At 42.1% G+C, this 19,111-nt stretch overlaps 1 protein-coding gene across 1 annotated transcript in view; it reads left to right on the top strand.

Annotated features, from left to right (window-relative positions):
• The window catches only part of DERA (deoxyribose-phosphate aldolase), a 55,714-nt gene that overhangs the window by 13,590 nt on the left and 23,013 nt on the right, over positions 1-19,111 (top strand). The window contains exon 4 of the mRNA XM_042467848.1: positions 5,118-5,246. Within this exon, the coding sequence (XP_042323782.1) occupies positions 5,118-5,246 (129 nt within the window). The remainder of the gene's footprint in view (positions 1-5,117; positions 5,247-19,111) is intronic.

The following is a 19,111-nucleotide window of genomic DNA, read 5'->3' as shown; positions in this document are numbered from 1 at the left end:
CACACACACACACACACACACAGAGTCCGGATGTGGGACTGAGTAGCCAAAGGTGATGAAAAATACCACCCTATTAATTTCTGTCTGGTTGAGATGCTCCAGTTTACCATTCAAGATGTGGACTGGTGGGGCCACCTTACCCTTCACTCCAGCCAGGCACAATACCCAAGGTAGGTTCCCCCTGCCTGCCTGTCACTGGGTTCGTTGGTGTTGTTGTGTGCCTTCAAGTTGTTTCTGACTTATGGTGACCCTATTATGGGGTTTTCTTGGCAAGTTATTCAGAGCGGGGTTGCCATTGCCATCTTCAGAGGCTTGAGAGAGTGGGACTTGCCCACTATTACCCAGTGGGTTTTTACATGGCTGAGCCAGAATTCAAACCCTAGTCTCCAGAGCTGTGGTCCAATGCTTGAACTGCTACATCACGCTGGTTTTCCCATCACCCGTCACCTCTTCCTTAACTTTGTGCTTGACAGAAGAATGAGAAAAGCACACAGAGGTAGCCAAGCAGCAGCATGAGGAGGGTGCCACTTTGTTGTTATGGTTATTGTTGTTAACTGCCCTTGAGTCAATCTTGAACCATGGCTGCTCTGTGGATGAGACATCTCCAATACTCCGTGTGCCCCACTATTGTCCCCAGTTGTTGCAGATTCAAGCCCATGGCCTTCCTGATGGCGTCCATCCATCTAGTGTGTGGTCTTCCTCTCTTTCTCTTTCCTTCTACCTTTCCTGGTATTGTGATTTTTTCTGATGAGCCATTTCTTCTCATCTTAGTCATCTTGGCTTCGAGAGAGTTCTCAGGCCTAATCTGTTGTATGACCCATTTGTTTGGGGAACACTAATGTTTGTACGATTCTGACTTTTGTGCTTAATTGTATGTCTTTGCTCTCGTGCTTAGTTGTATGTCTTTGATTTCTTGACCACAGTCACCATTTCAAACAGTGTTTGGTCCAAGGTACAGGAACTCTTTTACTATTTCTATTTCCTCATTGTCTAGGTTGAATTTATGGATATCTTCTATGGTCATGCAGGTACCACTGCAGAGCCTCATATCCTCTTCTATCTTCTTGGCACTACATCATGGCCTGAGTCTCCTGGACCCTGGCACAACACAAAGGCTTGAACAGTGTAGTGCAGATGTACTATCTGTCACAAACTAAAAATCATATCTAGCCCTTTACAACCTAGTAATGATTATATCTTGATTGTTTTAAAATGGTTCCTATTTCTGCTCATATGTGACTGACTGTAAGTAGGCAGGCAAGGGGAGCCTGTAACCCAGATTTGTTAGTGGATACCCAAACGTCCAGATTTACTTGTTTATTTATACAGCTTTCAGAAAAACAAGTAAAAAAAAACCCCACCCACCCCAATTGTCTTAACTGAATAGGAAACGGGAAAGGAGAAACTGTATGGATGCCAGGGCTGTAATTATTTCGAAACACAATTGTTAAAAAGAACTCCAGGGCCTGTCGGTTTGGATGGTGTACCTTGGTGTGTTTTTTTTTTTTTGTATGTGATTTTTAAAATTAACATGTTTGGTTTCTCGACAACAAAATTGGCATGCTTTCTAAATTGTTTTTGCTGAATCCCAGGGCACACATGGTACCATTTACATCACCGTTGCTCATTGTCTCCCTGGAATGCTATTAATTAGTACGCTTTTTAATACAGTAGGAGATGGCTTTTCTCTGTAATTGGTTTTTTTTTAATGTACCTTGAACGGTTTGCCTTTTAAGTGCTGACAGCACCCCAGTAACCAAGTTTTGTGTTTTTTAAAAAGGAGGGAAACTATACAATTAGCACCTCTGCATTTTCTTTAGCTGGAGAACACAGCATTAATACTCTTGACACATCATATTCTTCTGGATCTTGCTTTTGGTGCCAGTGTTTGGAGGTTTTATGCAAAGCCCAGTTGAAAATGGAGGTCTGAGTAGACAAGTTCAGAGGCTGCGAAGGATCTCTAGAACTTTGCATGGCGAATCTGTGCACCTCTGTTAATTTCTTTGTTTATGGCAGGGATGGAGAGTAGGTGACTCTCCAGATGTTGTTTGGGTGCAGCTACCACCAACTACCATAACAAAGGCTTGGGGAGCTGTAGCCCTAAAAAGTTGAACCTACACCTGGAAGGCCAGATCATGCCCTCTAAATTTCCACAAGGATGCATGTGGCAGAGCAACATTAGAGTGTGGTCAGGATGGCAGAAGTTATTAATGAGGAAAAATACACAAGCTAGAAGATGCTGCAATAGTTTGCCTTTGCCTCAGTCTACAGGAAATGAGAAGATTTTGCCTCACCCTGTGCTCTTCCACCCACCGCCTGCCTTAGTTAACTGAGTGCAAACCACTTTTGCACTTTGAACTCAGTCTGCAGCAAATGAACAAGAGCTTAGGATGAAGGAGGCAAAATGGAACCAGGAGAGAGAAACTGGGACATTTTAAAAGCAGATGACAAAGTAGGATGAAAGAGGATTAATTGTGATTGTCCTTGCTAAATCAGGAAAGAATGGTGCTGTATTTTTTTAATTGTATTGTTTTAAAGTTGCTTTTAATATTTAAAAGGTAGTATAAGCTATCTAGAGAATCTGGCTACTGGGCAACATAAACATATGCTGAGTAAATAAAATAAAGCTCTACACTTGAGGGGGGTTTGATACAGGCTAGGGGAACCTCCTAACCAGTGCGGAATCACTACCACGTCCCAAGGATTAATTGAGGCTGGGTCTCATTCCCCAGGTACTTTTCAGCATGAAAGATCAGAACCAGAAAGAGTGAAGTTCTTAATTTGTTATTCATATAATTCCAGTAATTTACCTAGTGCTTTACAGAGTAAAGAAGAACATGGGACCCTGTCCTGAGGACTTTATAATTTGATTTTCATCCCAGGAAAAATAGAGAGGAAGGTATGGGCAGGAATAAAGCAGAGGAAGAATATGCAGGAAATGTACACTTGTCCCTCCACGTTTGCAGCTTTGACTTTTGTGGATTTGATTATTCACAGATTTTAATATGCTCTCTCTAGAAATCTCTTGGTCCTCCAGTGCAACTCTGTGGTCATCTTTAACCAAAGGTTGCACTGAAAACCTAGAAATCTCTACAGAGAACACTCCACTAGGCATTTGTAGCTCCTCTAGCACAATTCTATGGTCAGTGTCTGGCAGATGTTGACCACAGAGTTGCACTGGAGCACCTAGACGTTCCTAGAGAGGTGTTCTCTCAGGTAAAAACATAGTGTGTTTGTTATTTACATTTTTTTTCACATTCACAGGGGTCCTGTGCCCCTAACCCACGTGAATGTGGAGGGACAAGTGTATTTTGGTTACAGATACCATAGATTTGGTTACGCAAAGTTACTTAGAGGGTTGTGCAAGAGGTCTTACAGAAAAGTTAGGCTTCTGGAAGAAGGACTAATAGAAGAAGATGACTCTGAGTGCATGCAATATAATTGTGTCACTCCTGTGTTAACTTCCCTCCTGCACTTTGCACATTTTCTGCCTGCAATTTAGGAAGCACATCTACTAAAAAGGCAATTTGTGATGTGCTCTGCATTATGAAAGTGCTAGTGTTGATTTCCCCCCCTCAAAATATCCTTGAATTCCCCTACCCTCCAGTCCCTCTTCTTTTTAGAGCTCTTTAAAAAGCCTCTGCCAAAGCTGAGGGTCACATGTGATGCATGACTGCTGGACTTGCTAAACAGTTCTTCTGCCTTTCATAGGTTTCAAAAAAATTGCTACAAATGTTAAGTACTTTAGCGTATGTCCAATTATGCTGAGCTTTAAGTTAAATCTGCTGTTACCTATTGTTGAGTACCTTTGTGCCACTTGAACTACAGCTTGCTAAGCCTGGTCTTTAACAATTATTTTAAGTGCTTTCTAATGGATTGGAATATAAAAGCACATGTATTGTGTGCCTCCTTTCCTTTTTGTTTAGAAGCTAAGTCCTTGCACTAGAGTTTCTGAACTCTTTTCATTCATATATATATATATATATATATATCTTTTTTGTATCCAATATCCATTAGTTTTTTAAAATGGATTTTTAAAAATGAAAATAATCCCATCTAGCCTTTTTCTCTTGCTAGTATGCCACACATAAGGAACAAAAGATGCATGCCCCAATCTGTGCAGCTCTGATCCTCGCCTGTTCTCCGAGCATGGGCTTGGAACCTAAAAGATATTGATCAGAGGTAGGCAGTTTGATTGCACTTCAGATGTTTTGAGCTACAGATCCCATAATCCATTACCTCTGGACATGGTAGCTGGATCTATCGAGTACTGTAGTCCAAAACAGTTAGAGAGTACTAGGTTCTCTACTGTAGGTTTATTTTACACAAGGACATAGCATAAAATATTTTCTGCCCCTTCCTCATTCCTCTACCACATGTATCCCTTGAAAAGCCTTTCCAGAGGTTTGAGACCTCCCACACAATATGGGATAGGCAGAAAAGTTATGTTTTGGGCCATTCCTGCCAGCAAGGTCAGCTGGGGGGTTATAGTAGCTTTTGTTGTAAAAAAAAATAAATCAAAATGTCTGACCTCCGAGTATGGGGCATGACCTGACTTGTTTGGTTCTGTTTCTCTAGTACTATAGAGGTTGAGTGTTCCTTATCTGGAATTCATCTGAAATATTCCAAAGGCTAAATCTTTTTTCATGGGCAGCTAAGATAATGACAGCTTCGCTTCCTGATGGCTTGGTGTATACAAACCTTGTTTCATGCCAAAAAAAACCCCTATTAAATTAAAAATATTGTACTGTATACAATTACCTTCAGGCAATCTGTGTAAAGTGTATATGAACCATATGTGCAAATACAGGTTTTTTAAAATCCAAAAAAAAAAAAAAAAAACCCGCAAGCATTTCAAATAAGGGAGACTCAACCTGTACTTGTACTGTACTACTAATACTCTACTACCAGTACTATATTAGTACTAATTTCCATAGGGAGAAAAAACTCAGATTTATATTCTGTACTTTGTTAATGCATACCTGAAACAGTCACATTGGATTCAGAGAAATGGCATAAATTTAGAAGTTAAACTAGAAATGGAATAATATGCTGAACTTGAGGGGTATTTTTTAACTAATCTTCCACCTTTTGATTTTTTCCCCTCTTTCTTCTAGTGCTGTTTGAGGAGATACGCCAGTTCCGTCAGGCCTGTGGAGAAGCTCATATGAAAACCATCTTGGGGACAGGAGAGCTGGGATCACTAACTAATGTCTACAAAGCCAGTCTTGTTGCCATGATGGCAGGTAATTTCCAGTTATAAGCAGGATCATGAATGAGAACATAAGGAGTGATTTAATTCAGTTTGCCATCCAGCCAGCCTGCTGTGCCCTTCTATAGGGTCCTGCATTGGAGTCAACCAAGTCTGATTTTGGAGAATGTGAAGCTGGGATACTTTTAGTTGAAATAGATGGTTAATAACTAAAACTAGTGAGGAGAGTTATCTCTTCCTTTCCCTTCTGACCTTTTCTGTTTTTACAGGATTTTAGGAATTGACTAGTAGGGCTTTTAATACTAAGAAACGGCAAAAAGAAAAGAATGAATGAGACAAGGCGGGGTGAGAAATGGATGAGCCAGAAGGTCCCATAAGAACCTTTGTCGGGGATGCTTTGATTGAGATTTCCTGCATGGCAGGGGGTTGTACTGGATGGCCCTTGCGGTCTCTTTCAACTCTGTGACTCTGATTCTATGATTCCCATCCCTGCCAGTAAAATACAGCAATAACAAATTTTAAAAAGATGAACACTCTGATGCCCCTTTAATGTCATTTATAATCTGTTGTCCGATTCACCTCCCACACTGCAGTCCTGTCTTGACGCCCTTAGACAAATTCCCAGGCTCCAATCCCTCAAATGACACACCAGCATTGATAACCTGCCCTGGGACCCTGTGGCAGGGAATGGGAAGAGAACCCCTATTTAAAAATTTCCCGCATCTCATCTTAGAAAAATAATTTGAATGCTAGCTTATAAATTGCCCATCTGTTAATATCCCTCTCTTAGGAATTGTCTTAAACCAAAACAGGATGGAGCCCTCAAAGGGCTTTCGCTTATGGCCCCTCTCAGACTTGAATAGGCCTTTCTGAATAAATCTAAAACTGATGAAATCGTAAACTGAATTTGAAACTGAAAAAACTGAGCCCATAGATAGCAGAACACAGGTGACAGATAGCCACAAAAATATAGTCAGCCCTCCATATTCACGGATCCCTTATCTTTGGATTCAACCATCCACAGTTTGAAAATACTAAAAATACATATAAATTCCAAATAGCAAATCTTGATTTTGTCATTTTATATATCGAGCACCATTTTACTATGCCACTGTATTTAATGAGACTTGAGCATCCACAGATTTTGGTATCCATGGACAGTCCTGGAACCAAACATCAGCAGATACCAAGGGCCGACTGTAATGTTGCAACTGCAGAAGTACATTCCAGACTTCTGGGGCTATTTCAGAAAAGTCCCTGATCCCCAGAGACTTATGTAAAGGGTGAATGTGAAGGTATTGCACTGTAGAAATAATACAGTTTGACACTGCTTTAACTGCCATGGCTCAGTATTATCTGTCAGAAGGCTCTCATGTCATAACAAACTACACATTCCAGAATTCCACAGTGTTGAGCCATGGCAGTTAAAGGCATGTCAAGCTGCATCATTTCTGCAGTGCAGATTAGACCCATGTGTGTTTGAATGTGGAGTGTTCCAGAACACCCATTGTCTTTCTGAGGAGAGTGAGTTTGAGTGAGATTGCATTCAAGTAAACATGGGATAGCCCAGTTTATATTTGATTTTTGTCAACTGTGGCCTCTGTTTGTGTGTGGCTAGAGTTTGGGAAAGTTGAACTACTGTTCTCAAAGTGCCTCAGTCAGCATGATAGCAATTGAATGACTTCCAAAAGTAGTTGGAGAAACTAATGAAGGAGATGTCTGTCAGTGGCTGCTAGTCATGGTGATCATATTTTGCTTTGCAGTATTAGCATGCCTTTCAGTACCACATGCTGGGAAACATGAACCAGAGTGTGTGCTACTGTATTCATGTCCTTCTGTGAACTCCTGTTAGGACAGTTAGTTGGCCACTTTGGGAACAGAATGCAGAATTTGATAAGCAGTTGGTCAACTTCCACAGGATCCTTCTTGGCTCTTCATATGATAGGGACATCCCCTACCCATTAGCGCAGTACATCAACCACTAGACTTAAGTTTTTAGCTCAGAGCTAGAAAACCCAAGATCCAGGTTCTTGAGTGGCGACAAAAATCTTGTGGGTCTGTTCTAATGGAAGTTGGCCCCATCACCATCACAGGCCTGTCTGGTGAGGACACGGAAGAGAGCCTTCTCAGTGGTTGCACCCAGGCTGTGGACCCCCTTCCACAGAAGGCTAGGTGGCCAATTCTTTGCTCTCCTTTCTGTCAGTAGGCTATTTCTATCTAGGCAGACTCTAAACTTTTAGTTAAGTGGCAGCAAGTCATTTGAGAGTGGATGCTGTGTATTTATTTTATTGGATTTATATCCCACCTTTCTCCAAAAATGATATTCAAGGTAGCCCTCAGATTTTATACATACGCAGGGGATCCATTCCAGGTGTTTTGGATCCCCATGAAAATGGAAAATTGCCAATGTTCAAGCCCCATTGGCTTGAATGGCGGCGCGCACCCCACATTGTCCCCTTCTGTTTGCTGCCCATAAACAGGCAAGGGACTTGGGCGGCTCCCTCGCGGAGCAAAAAAGAAGCTCCAAAATGGAGCTTCTTCCTGCGGCGCTCTTATGACGCCGCGAGGCGTCAATGGCGCACTCGCGACGTCATAACCGACTTGCGACGTGCGGATGCACAGCGTCCGCTACGTCAATATGGCGGCCCCCATGTGGAAGGGGCGCTGGCATATTGTACGTATTCCATACGTACTAGGGTTAGGGGGTGCGGAAGCACCGCCCCTTCCTAACCCTAATACTTATGGAATACGTATTTTTTGGCGGTGTGTAACCCGCCCCAGACTCCAACTCTGCAAAAACGGAGGGGTGACTGTGTGTATGTGTGTGTTTGTTTGTTGTTGTTACCTGCCCTTGAGTCGTCCCCAACTCATGGTGACCCTATGGATGAGACACCTCCAAGACCTCCTGTCCTCCACTACTCTGCTCAGGTCCTGCAAATTCAGTCCCGTGTCCTCCCTGATTGAATACAACCATCTGAAATGGGGTCTTCCTCTCTTTCTGCTACTCTCCACCTTTCCTAGCATTCTTGTCTTTTCTAATGAGTCATGCTTTTTCATCATGTGACCAAAATACAACAGTCTCAATTTGATCAACTTGGCTTCCAGGAAGAGTTGATCTGTTCAAGGATCCATTTGTTTATCTTTTTGGATGTCCATGGTATCCTCAGCACTCTTCTCCAGCGCCACATCTCAAATTAGTTTATTTTCTTTCTTTTGACTTTCTTTACTTACCAGCTCTCGCAGCTGTACATGATGATGGGGAATACAATGGCTTGGACGATTCTAACTTTACTCTTTCGGATCTTGTCTAGATATCTTTACTCTTTTGGATCTTGTCTAGATCTTTCATGGCCGCCCTTCCCATTCTAGTCTTCATCTTATTTCATGACTGCAGTCACCATTCTGATCAATGTTTGATCCAAGGTATGGGAACTCTTTAACTTATATACTGTATCTTGTATCCTTTCAGTTATGTTTTAAGCCTAGTTTACTCCCTTAACCATGTGTCATTTTAACAGAATGGTGATTTAATTTTATTTCTGCCTTTTGTAAAGTTAGTTTTGCTGACATTGTTGCTAACTGCCTTTGAGTCAATGCTGACTCATAGTGACCCTGTGGATGAGACCTTTTCCAAGACCTCCTGTCCTCAACTGCTCTGCTCAGGACCATGGCTCAGCTCAGTCCTCAACTACAAGCTCAGGATCATGGCCTCCTAGATTGTGTATACTGTATATACTCATGTATAAATCTAGAAATTTTAGTCAAAAAATTGACCCAAAAATCCCAGGCCGACTTATCCATGGGTCAAATTTAAATATTATACTTTAACTCTTATTAAAAAGGGAACGATCCCCTGGTATAAGGCAAGAGTGCAATCTGTCCTAGAAGCACTGACCTCCCTCTACTCTCTCTTCCATCCAGCCTTTAGTATGAGTTACATAATTTAGCAGGTTCTTTGGCATTGTTTTCCTTTGCTTCATCATTTAGATCCTTTGTTACATGCCCCTAAATTTTACCCTCGACTTATCCAAGGGTCATATCAAAATCCATAATTTTGTCTCCAAAACCTGACCTCGACTTAAACATGAGGTTGACTTATAGTCGAGTATATATGGTATCCATCTAGTGGAGTGATGGCGAACCTATGGCACGCGTGCCAGAGGTGGCACTCAGAGCCCTCTCTGTGGGCACATGTGCCATCGTCCCAGCCCAGAGTTTGCCAGAGTTTGTTACTAGAAAGCCAGAGGGACATGGCACTTTGCAATAAGGTTTTGGGTTGCAGTTTGGGCACTTGGCCTCGAAAAGGTTCACCATCACTGATCTAGTGTGAGGTCTTACTCTTTTCCTCCTGCCCTCCACGTTTCTTAGCATAATTGTCTTTTCTAATGAGTCATGTCTTCTCATGATGTGGCTAAAATATAGCAACCTCAATTTACGTCCAAAACACACTGCAGAAGTAATCCACTTTGAGACTGCTTTAACTGCCCTGGCTGAATGCTAGTGAATTCTAGGAACTCTAATTTTTGTGAGACATTTAGCCTTCTCTTCCAGAAAGCTCTGGTGCCACAATAAACTACAGTTCTTCACAGCAGTTAAAGGGGTCTCAAACTGGATTGTTTCTGCAGTGTGTTTTGGACCTTAGTCATCTAGACTTCCAGGTAGGATTCATCATGTGCCTTTTTAAATAGAATAGTGATTTAATTGTTTTTTGACATTAGTAAAACTACTTTTTAGCTGAACATATATTTTAAATTTTGTAAACTACATTGGATTCTGTGCTCGGGGAAAGTCAAAGTATAATTTGAATGAATAAATAAAGTCTTACAGCAGGGCTGGGTAATTTTGGTATGTGTGTGTGTGTGTGTGTTATGTTCAACAGTGTAAGAGGTTGGGATGACCTGTTGAAAAAAAGTGGATTGCTGCTGCTGGAAGCTTTTAAGAGAGGAAGTTCAATTTCTTCCTCCCTTGTTTACTAGAAAATGGGCTGTCTGGGAGAGTCTGGGTGGATGTTGGAAGGTGCAATATCAGCCTCCACATGTCGCCCCAGGGTCACCCTTTCCCCACCCCTCTACTACAGCCAGTAACTTTGGGTGGTGCTTCTAGATTGTTTAAAACTCGTTTCATCTTTCAAAAATCTATATTAATATTTCTTTTTTTAAAAAAATTCAAATAATGAAATCATTAGACAAAAAGTGATCCTTAATTAATGCATTTGGCTATTCGTAGTTCCTTTATTGTTTGTTTCTTTGAACGTTCTCCTGCCTGCAGTGTTTCTCATGCAATTTTTCTTGCACACAGCAGGTGGCGCTGCTGTTAATACTATTCTTTTCTCCCTCTTTGCATTGTTAAGCCTTCTGCGTCCATGCCATTTCTCACTTTTCAGTATAGGTAATAGCATCAGTTGATTTGTGGCTTAACAGCTAAGGTGCTTGTTTGAATGGAACTGAGCACAACAGCCGAACATGGCCGAACACATTTTGAAAGCACAGTATCGCCTGTATTCAGAAATTCTGAGAAATAGAATGTCCCGTAGAAGACTGTGGCAGATTGGACAAGTTCAGTATCTCTTTGGTGGGGAAAAATGCAAATATCAAGCCTCATTTTTTTGTTGGTGTGTGTGGACACAGCATTAGCACCTATGCATAATTTGCAAGAGAGCCAGCAAGTGGTTTGACTAGACGTCTAGGAGACCAAGGTTCAAATCACACATTCTCTCACCCTTTGAAAAAGGTGGTGGCAAGAGCCCCCTGAGTATGTCTAGCCAAGAAAACTCCATGATAGGTTCACCTTAGAGTCACCATAAGTTGAAAGTGACTCAAAGGTATACCCAAGAGGAACAGTTTGCAAAAGTTGTAATGATAAAAAGGGCGGAGAAACTGAGGGTGTCTTGTTTTTCAGTATGTTAAGCAAGGGATGATGGAAGAGAGGTATATAAAATGATGCCTGTTTTGAGAAAAGTGTCTAGAGAGTTCTTTTCTTTCTCCTGTACAAAAATTTGAGGTCAACTAAAAACAAAACAAACCCAAAGTTACAAGAATAAAATACAAAACAGTTATAAATTATCCAAGAAAACCTATGATAGATTCTTCATTAATCGGAAATGACTTGAAGGCACACAACAACAGCATAAACACTGCTGAATAAATTGCAATATAAAAGCCCACTTATAAAAAGAGTCACCTTTCTATATGAGCCTGCCTGAGCTCTTACGATGAGGAGGACTTTGTTTAGTCCTGCTACCTTTCCAGGCATGTTTGGTGGGTTCCAGATGGAGAACCTTCTCAGTGACTGCTCCCAGACTTTGCAACTGCCTCTTTTCCTCTCCTTTGAGCATCAAGTAAAAACTTCGCTACTCCAACCGGTCTTTTAATGCTTGTGACCTTTTTTAAAAAAACAATCTCTTTTAGTGACATTTTAAATGGTTTTAATTCTATGGATTATTTAATTGCTTTTTAAAATAATCTTTAAGATGGATTCTTAAAGAGAACCAGCTTGGTGTTGTGGGTTGAGAGTTGGATTATGACTCTGGAAGACCAGGGTTCAAATCCCCACTGAGCCATGGAGACCCATCAGATGAGCTTGGCCAAGTCATACTTTCCCACCCTCAGAGGAAGCCAGTGTCAAAACTCCCATGAATAATAAATCTTGTCAAGAAATCCCTAGGGTAGTGTTGCCATAAGTCGGAATTGACATGAAGGCATATAACAAGTTCTTAAGGGCTAGACAAAGCTTGGAAAAGTTGCTTTACTATCAGCCATGCTGCATAGTAGGGGATTCTGGGGGGGTTGTTTCCACTATGGTTTAAACCAGATCTTGATACGGTTTAACCCATGATGGTTCCCACTTAATTCAAATCCCTGAAGCGATTTGTAAAGGGGGGCATGGTTTTTACCCATTTTTACCCATTTAACTCATATCAAAAGGATGCTGGTAAAATGGGGTGTTTTTTGGGCTGAATTGATTTATTTGGAAATAAATTGATTCAGCCCAAGTGGGAACCAGACGGAATCGAATCGGATTCGAATCTGCCTTGGTTCCCACTGGCAGCGGCTTTCCCAGCCATACCTCCATGCTCTGTCCTCCGTCCTCCAGTCTGCTTCTCTCCTTCCGCCCCGGCCTCTCCTCTGCCTCCAGTATGGCCAGGAAGAACGGAGGGTGATATGGTGAGGAACCCACAGCTGTCACTTCCTGCACTGATTCTTGAAACTGGCACAAACATAATGGGAACCACGCTGTTTGCAGAACCGGTTTCAGGAATGGGTGCAGGAAGCGAATTAAGAGGTAAGTGGGATTGAGGCCCTGGAGTCATAAAAAAAAGGAAAATTGTTAGTTTCAATTCTCGCACTAAGAATGGCCAGCCCACCCAGGCAAGGGATGGATGAAAACAGCTTAAAAGGTGTGGTGAAGCAAAGCACCAGAAAACATGCACACACACACACATACAACTTTGCAAAATGATACTAGCTAGGTCTGTGAGGAGTTAGCAACACATTTTCTGCTTCTGGTTATTTATAGAAGTAACTTTGATATGGTAGGTCGGATTTTTGTGTTTTGTTTGCATGTTTGAAATTGGGTGGGTTAATGCAAGAAGAACTGGGCCAGTCAATGCAATGTAAGAGGTCTTAGATCACTGAGTGCTCCAGAGGTAGGAGACACCCTTCTGTAGAGCCAAAGCTGCTAATGCTCTTGTATTTATGTTAATTTGCTGGTGAATAATGTAAAGGGGACTATTTATTTTTTAATAGAAGAGAAGGATATAAATTGTCTGTGTAGGGTAATGTTACTTACAGCTGCCACTGAACAGATGCTTGGAGTGTTTAAATGGATATTTTAGTCTACACTAAGTTATGGGAGTGAAGAACAAACTTTTCTTTAATTTACACTCCCACTTATTCTTTTAAAATTGATTTTCTGACAAGATTCACACTGTCTCTCTCCCTCTGTCTATATGTGCGCACATACATGCATGCATATATGAGTATTCCTTATAAATATTTAATTTAGCTTGCACTTTCTTTCATTTTTTGGCATGCGTTTTTTGAGCAAAGATTGCATTTTAATGATGATGATAGACTATTTTAATATAAAGCTGTGAGACGAGTTTCATTTATTCTTTGGAACCAGATTTACCCAAGAATGAGTCACTTGGATGTTTGGGGTTGAAGAAAGGTACAAATTAGAACTGTGTTGCCATGTAATGAAAGTTTTAAATAGGGCCTCATTGATTAAAAACCTTCACTTCTTGGGAGAACATGGCAAGAAGCTAAAGGTTCTTCTGTTATTTTAGCTTCGAAAAGGGTTGTTCTACTTTGTTGTAGCTGAAATAACAGAGTCCAGGAGCACCTCTAAGACTAACCAATTTATTGCAGCATGACTGTTAACAGAGAATCATGGATCTGAAGAAGTGGACTACAGTCACCAAAAGCCCATGCTATCATAAATCTGTTGATTTTCAAGGTGTCTCAGGACTTAGGCTGCATCCAAACTTCTGAAATAATCCAATTTGACACTACTTTAACTGTCATGGCTTAATGCTATGGAATTCTGGGAACTGTAGACTGTTCTGGCATCAAAGCAGAGCTCCAGAGCTGAGCTTCTGGGAAACTATAGTTTCCAGCATTCCATAGCATTGAGTCATGGCACTTGAAGTGCTGTCAAACTAAATTATTTCTGCAGTGCAGATGCAGCCTTGGTAGTGTTATTTCATATACATCAAGAAATGCATGGGATAGATTCTCTTGACCCATTGAAAGTGTGACCGTTCTTCAGTTGCTTTTTGTTTTGTGTGTGTGTGTATGTGACTAAACTATCAGAGCCGGGGTTTGAAGAAATTTTTCAAAGAAGTAGCTGTGTTAGTCTCTTGCAACATAAAAGGAAGGGTTTTATTGGTTTTTATTTTACTGGTTTTTATTTTAGCATGAGCTTTTCCTGGGTATAAACCCAGTTCTTCACTTGCAATTATTGTTGTTGTTAACTGCCCTCTAGTTGATCACGACTCATGGCGACCCTACGGATGAGACATCTCCAAGACCCTCTGCCCTCCACTGCTCTGCTGAATTCCTGCAGTCCCAATAAAACCTGTGACCTCCTTTATAGAGTTGATTCATCTGGCATGCGGCCTTCCTCTCTTGCTACTTCTCTTTACCTTTCCCAGCATTATTGTCTTTTCCAGTGAGTCCTTCCTTCTCATGATGTGACTGAAATACGACAGTCTCAGTTTGATCATCTTGGCTTCCAGGGAGGTTTCCTGCTTGTACTGCTCTAGGACCCATTTGGCTGTTCATGGGATCCTCAGCACTCTTCTCCAGCACCACATTTCAAATGAATTGATTTTCTTCCTATCATCTTTCTTAACTGTCCAGCTCTCACATCCATACATGGTAATAGGGAATATGATGGCTTGTATGATTCTAACTTTTGTGCTGAGTTGTATATCTTTGCATTTTAGAATCTTTTCTAGTTCTTTCATAGCCATCCTCTCCATTCTTAATCTTCTTGTGATTTCCTGACTGCAGTCCCCATTTCTATCAATGTTTGATCCCAGGTATGGGAATTCTTTTACTCTTTCTATTTCTTCATTGTCTAGGTTGAACTTGTGAAGGTTCTCAGTGGTCATTATTTTGGTTTTCTTTATGTTCTTTGCACTTTTTTTCATCTTCCTTCGTAGGGCTTCCAGGTCTTTGAGGTTTTCTTTTAGTACTATGGTGTCATCTGCATATTTTACATTGTTGATATTCCCTCCTCCTGTTTTCTCTCCTCTTTCCTCTGTGTCCATGCCTGCTTTTCTTATAATATGTTCTGAATACAGTTGAGCAGATAGGGTGAAAGGAGACAGCCTTGTCTGATCCCTACTACAGTTGCAGTACAGAATGATATAGAGTCCTTACGTATAAAGCCTGCTTAGACAATGTGGAAGTGGGACTGAATGTCAAAGGGCACGGCCCTTGCCCTAAATTGTCAAAGGTAAGTTCTTTCTGATCTTTATAATGGTGTTCATATGTAAAATCAATAAATCTGCTTAATAAAATTCTCGGTTCAAAACTGTCTCTGGTCCAAAACACATTACAGAAATAATCCAATTTGAGACTGCTTTAACTGCCTGGATCAGTGCTAGGGAATCCTGGGAATCGTAGTTTGTTCTGGTACCAGAGCTCTCTGACAGAGAAGGCTAAATGTCTCACAAAACGACAGTTTCCGGGAATCCCTAGCTTTGAGCCAGGGCAGTCTCAAACTGGATTATTTCTGCAGTGTGCTTTGGACCTCAGAAGATTCCTTTTGTTATAAGTACAATAGTGAGCTTGTTATTGTTGTGTGCCATCAAATTCTTTCCTAATTATGGTGACCCTAAAGTGAACTTATCATGGAGGCTTTCTTTTCAAGTTTTTTCAGAAGGGTTTTTCCATTGCCATCCTCTGAGGCTGAAAGAGTATGACTTGCCCAAGGTCCCCCAGTGGGTTTCCATCGCCAGGCAGAGATTTGAACTCTGGTCTCCAGAGTCATAATCCAAAGCTCAAACCACTACACCAGTGAGGACTCTTGTATTAATATATGTAGTGTGCTATGTAGCCATTGCTTTTGCAAATGCATCTGAAGAAGTAGACTTAAGTCTACAAAACTCATGCTGCCAACTTCTTTCTTTCAGTTAGTCTCAAAGGTGCTAGTCTCACTACATACTGATTCTACAGACTAACACAGCTATATCATTGAACTCTTGCATAGAGACTGTCTTGTTTGTCCAACGTAGAGTGTGTAGGGGGACATTGCTGGCCTAAGATGGGATCTGAAGAAAGTTACTGTTCTTGCTTTAGAATTTGGGGCCAAGTAGCCAAAAGTGTGTCTTCTCCTGAAAAACCCAGCCCAGTCCTTATGTGATCGTTTTCTCAACCCCTTCTTCTGTTTCCTTCGCGTTTCAATCCACTTTTTCTGAAGTTAGGTAATGATGGGGCACCGGACAGTCACAGTTGTGGCTTCTCATCCTTGGAACACCTCCCCAGGAAGTCTTGCATAGTGCCAACTGTAATGCCATTTTGGTGCCAAGTGCAGATCTGTTTATTTTCTAAGGTTTTTTAGTACCTAGCACAATAGTACCCATGGCCTTCCATATGTTTTTTAGCATTGAACTCCCAGCATACCTAGTCAGTGTAGCCAATAAGGAAGGACTATAGGAACTGCAGTCCAAAAACATCAGGAAGGCTGTAGCTGCCCACCCCTATCCTGTAAGCCTGCTGTTAGGTTCTCTTTCTATTCATTTCAATGACATGTATGGTTGTGTTGTAGCCGCTGGCCTCTGCTGTTCTCTCTGTCAGATTGTTGTTGATTTTATATATGTATTCTGTTTCTTGTTTTTATTACCTTGTAGTAAGCTAGCACCCTGGGAGTTTTAGAAGAGGTTGGCATGAAAGCATTTCAAATAAATATGAAGCAAGGAATACTAAAGACAACTTCACTTTGGTGCCTACAGTGGTCACTTAGCTGAACTGCTGTGTTTTTGTTTATTGAGGTCCTGCTTTGGAACATTTGCATATAATTTGGAACTTTGATAGTGCAAAGTTTGTATACAGCGTGTGTGTGTGCGCGCACACATTTTCTGTTTGGGGAAGGAGGAATTATTTTGTAATGCAGAATAATGTTAATATTTTAGGTAGGCAAGTTGTAGGAGCCAGTGCGGTATAGTGGTTTGGGTGATGGAGTAGGGCACTGGGAGACAAGGATTTGAATCCCCATTCAGCCATGGGAGCCCACTGAATAACTTTGTACAATTCATACTTTCTCAGCCCCTGAGGAAGGCAATGGAAAACTCCATCTGAACAAATCTTAGGGTTGCCATAAGTTAGAAGCAACTTGATGGCACGCAACAAGGCAACTGGTAGTAGTAACCAATTTTTATGGAGCCCATGGCCTGTCTTCAGAAACTTTCTACTAGCAACTTGTTCAGGTCTTTAGCAAAAATTATTTGTCTTTCTCCCAGTAGCCTGTGGAAAAGAGAGCGAGAGAAGAAGAAAGCAGAAAAAGAAAGAGGAAAGAAGTCTGAGGGGTTTTGTTTTTGTTTTTGTGGGAACACCCACAGATTCTTGTTGTAACCATTTCGTACAAATTTGAGACGACTCTACACAGACTGGCAAGGGGAGCTCAATTGTATCCTGTATACACCTGGATGGAATCCTCTTAGCCTTGTCACAAACTGATGAGTTCATCAGCATGTGCTAGGGCTGAGAACTTTCTTGGGCAAGTCTTATGCTCCCTGACATATCTCAGGGGTTCAGATAGAATCAGAGGACCTGTCTCTGAATTCTACTGTGCACTTTCTCTGGCTAGGGTTGCCATAACCCCCCTGGGGGCGTGACAAACCCGATTTTTGGGCAGTTGGCACGGTCACGGCCCGGTTTGGCTCTTTGCCCCGGGTTGAGCTGGTTGCCGCCGCTGCCGCAACAACCGCAGCCGTTCTGCAGCCGCCACCGCCATTGCTGCTGCAGCTGCTGCTGCAGCCTTTCCGCCGCCTGCCTCGCTTTTCCCTAGCCCTGCGCGCTCTTCCCTGGCCCTGCGTGCTCTTGCGCGGCCGCGCGCAGGGCTGAGCAGGAGCTCCTGCCCTTCAGGGTGGCTGGCCAATGGCTGGACAGCCCGCCCCTGCAGCAGGAGCCTGTGACTGCTAGCAGGAGGCAGGGCTGTTCCAGCTCCACTCTCCCCATTGGCCGGCCAGCCTCAAGAGGAGGAGTGTCTCCTCTTTGGACCCTCGTGCGGGCCGAGGGCAGGAAAGAGCTTTGCCTGCAAGCTATTTCTCTTCTTTTCCTTTTTCTTCCCCTATTTTTTCTTCTCTTTTTCTTCTTCTTCTTCTTTTTCTTCCTCTTTCCCCTCCTCCTCCTCCTCCTCTTTGTTTTCTTCCCCTCCTTCTCTTCTTTCTGTTCCCCCTCCTCTTCTTCTTTTTCTTCCCCTTTTTTCTTTTCTTCCCCTCTTCCTCCTCCTCCTCTTCTTTTTATATTGTTCCCTATTCTTCTTTCTCCTCCTTTTCTTCTTTCTCCTTCCCTTTCCTTTTTCTCCTCCTCCCTCCTTCCTCCTCGGCTGCTGCTGCTGCTATTGCCCCCATGCAAAAAGAAAAAGACTGACCCACAAATCCCCCTTACAGCCAGTTGAGATATACTCTACCTGGGGGAAAAGAGGGGGTGAGGGTTGGGGGTGGTTGCAGGGCGCAAGGAGAAGGAGGAAGGGGGGGAATTGCTAAGAAGGCTTGGAACATGTAGTTTGCCGGCTCAAGGGACTGCCTGTCTACCTCGGCTCAAATGCTAAGGATGCCTGGACTTGTGCTGGTTTGATTGTTTGGATTTGGGGGGGGGGGGGGTGGCCAGGAAGGGAAGTCCATTTCTGCCATCTGTCGAGGAATAATGCCAAAATGTCCTCCATTTTGAGCATGCCTAAGAAACATGAGTTTATATCAATACTTTTTTAAATCATTAAATTTTTTCGCGTGTCCTCCATTTTAAAAATATGTCCTACATTTGGGGCTAAATTTTGTCCTACATTGTCCTACATCCCCCCCCCCAATTTGTCCCGGTTTGGAGGTTGACAGTTATGGCAACCCTATCTCTGGCAGATCCCAGAATTCAATGTTTTTGAAGAATTTTAGCAGTAAGACTATTCCCGTCGTCAATCACTTTAAGATACAGGCCTATGATTTGTACTGTCTGTGCTATATTTAGATGTGGCATTATGTGCACATCTGCATTATTATGACTCCACTGGCCACTGCAGCACAACATAGTGGTGCATCTGAAATTTGCCAAGCATATCTGATCTATCTTTATGTGTTGGATTCCTTCACTTTCTGGATACTCCCAGATCTTGTAAAGGTTTTTTTTTTGGGGGGGGGGGTATGTAACAAAGAACAGAGGAGCTCTATTTGTTTAT

The sequence above is a fragment of the Sceloporus undulatus genome, chromosome 5 (assembly GCF_019175285.1).
Source record: "Sceloporus undulatus isolate JIND9_A2432 ecotype Alabama chromosome 5, SceUnd_v1.1, whole genome shotgun sequence".
In the NCBI taxonomy this organism is placed as follows: domain Eukaryota; kingdom Metazoa; phylum Chordata; class Lepidosauria; order Squamata; family Phrynosomatidae; genus Sceloporus; species Sceloporus undulatus.
This window is presented reverse-complemented; position numbering and strand designations above follow the sequence as displayed.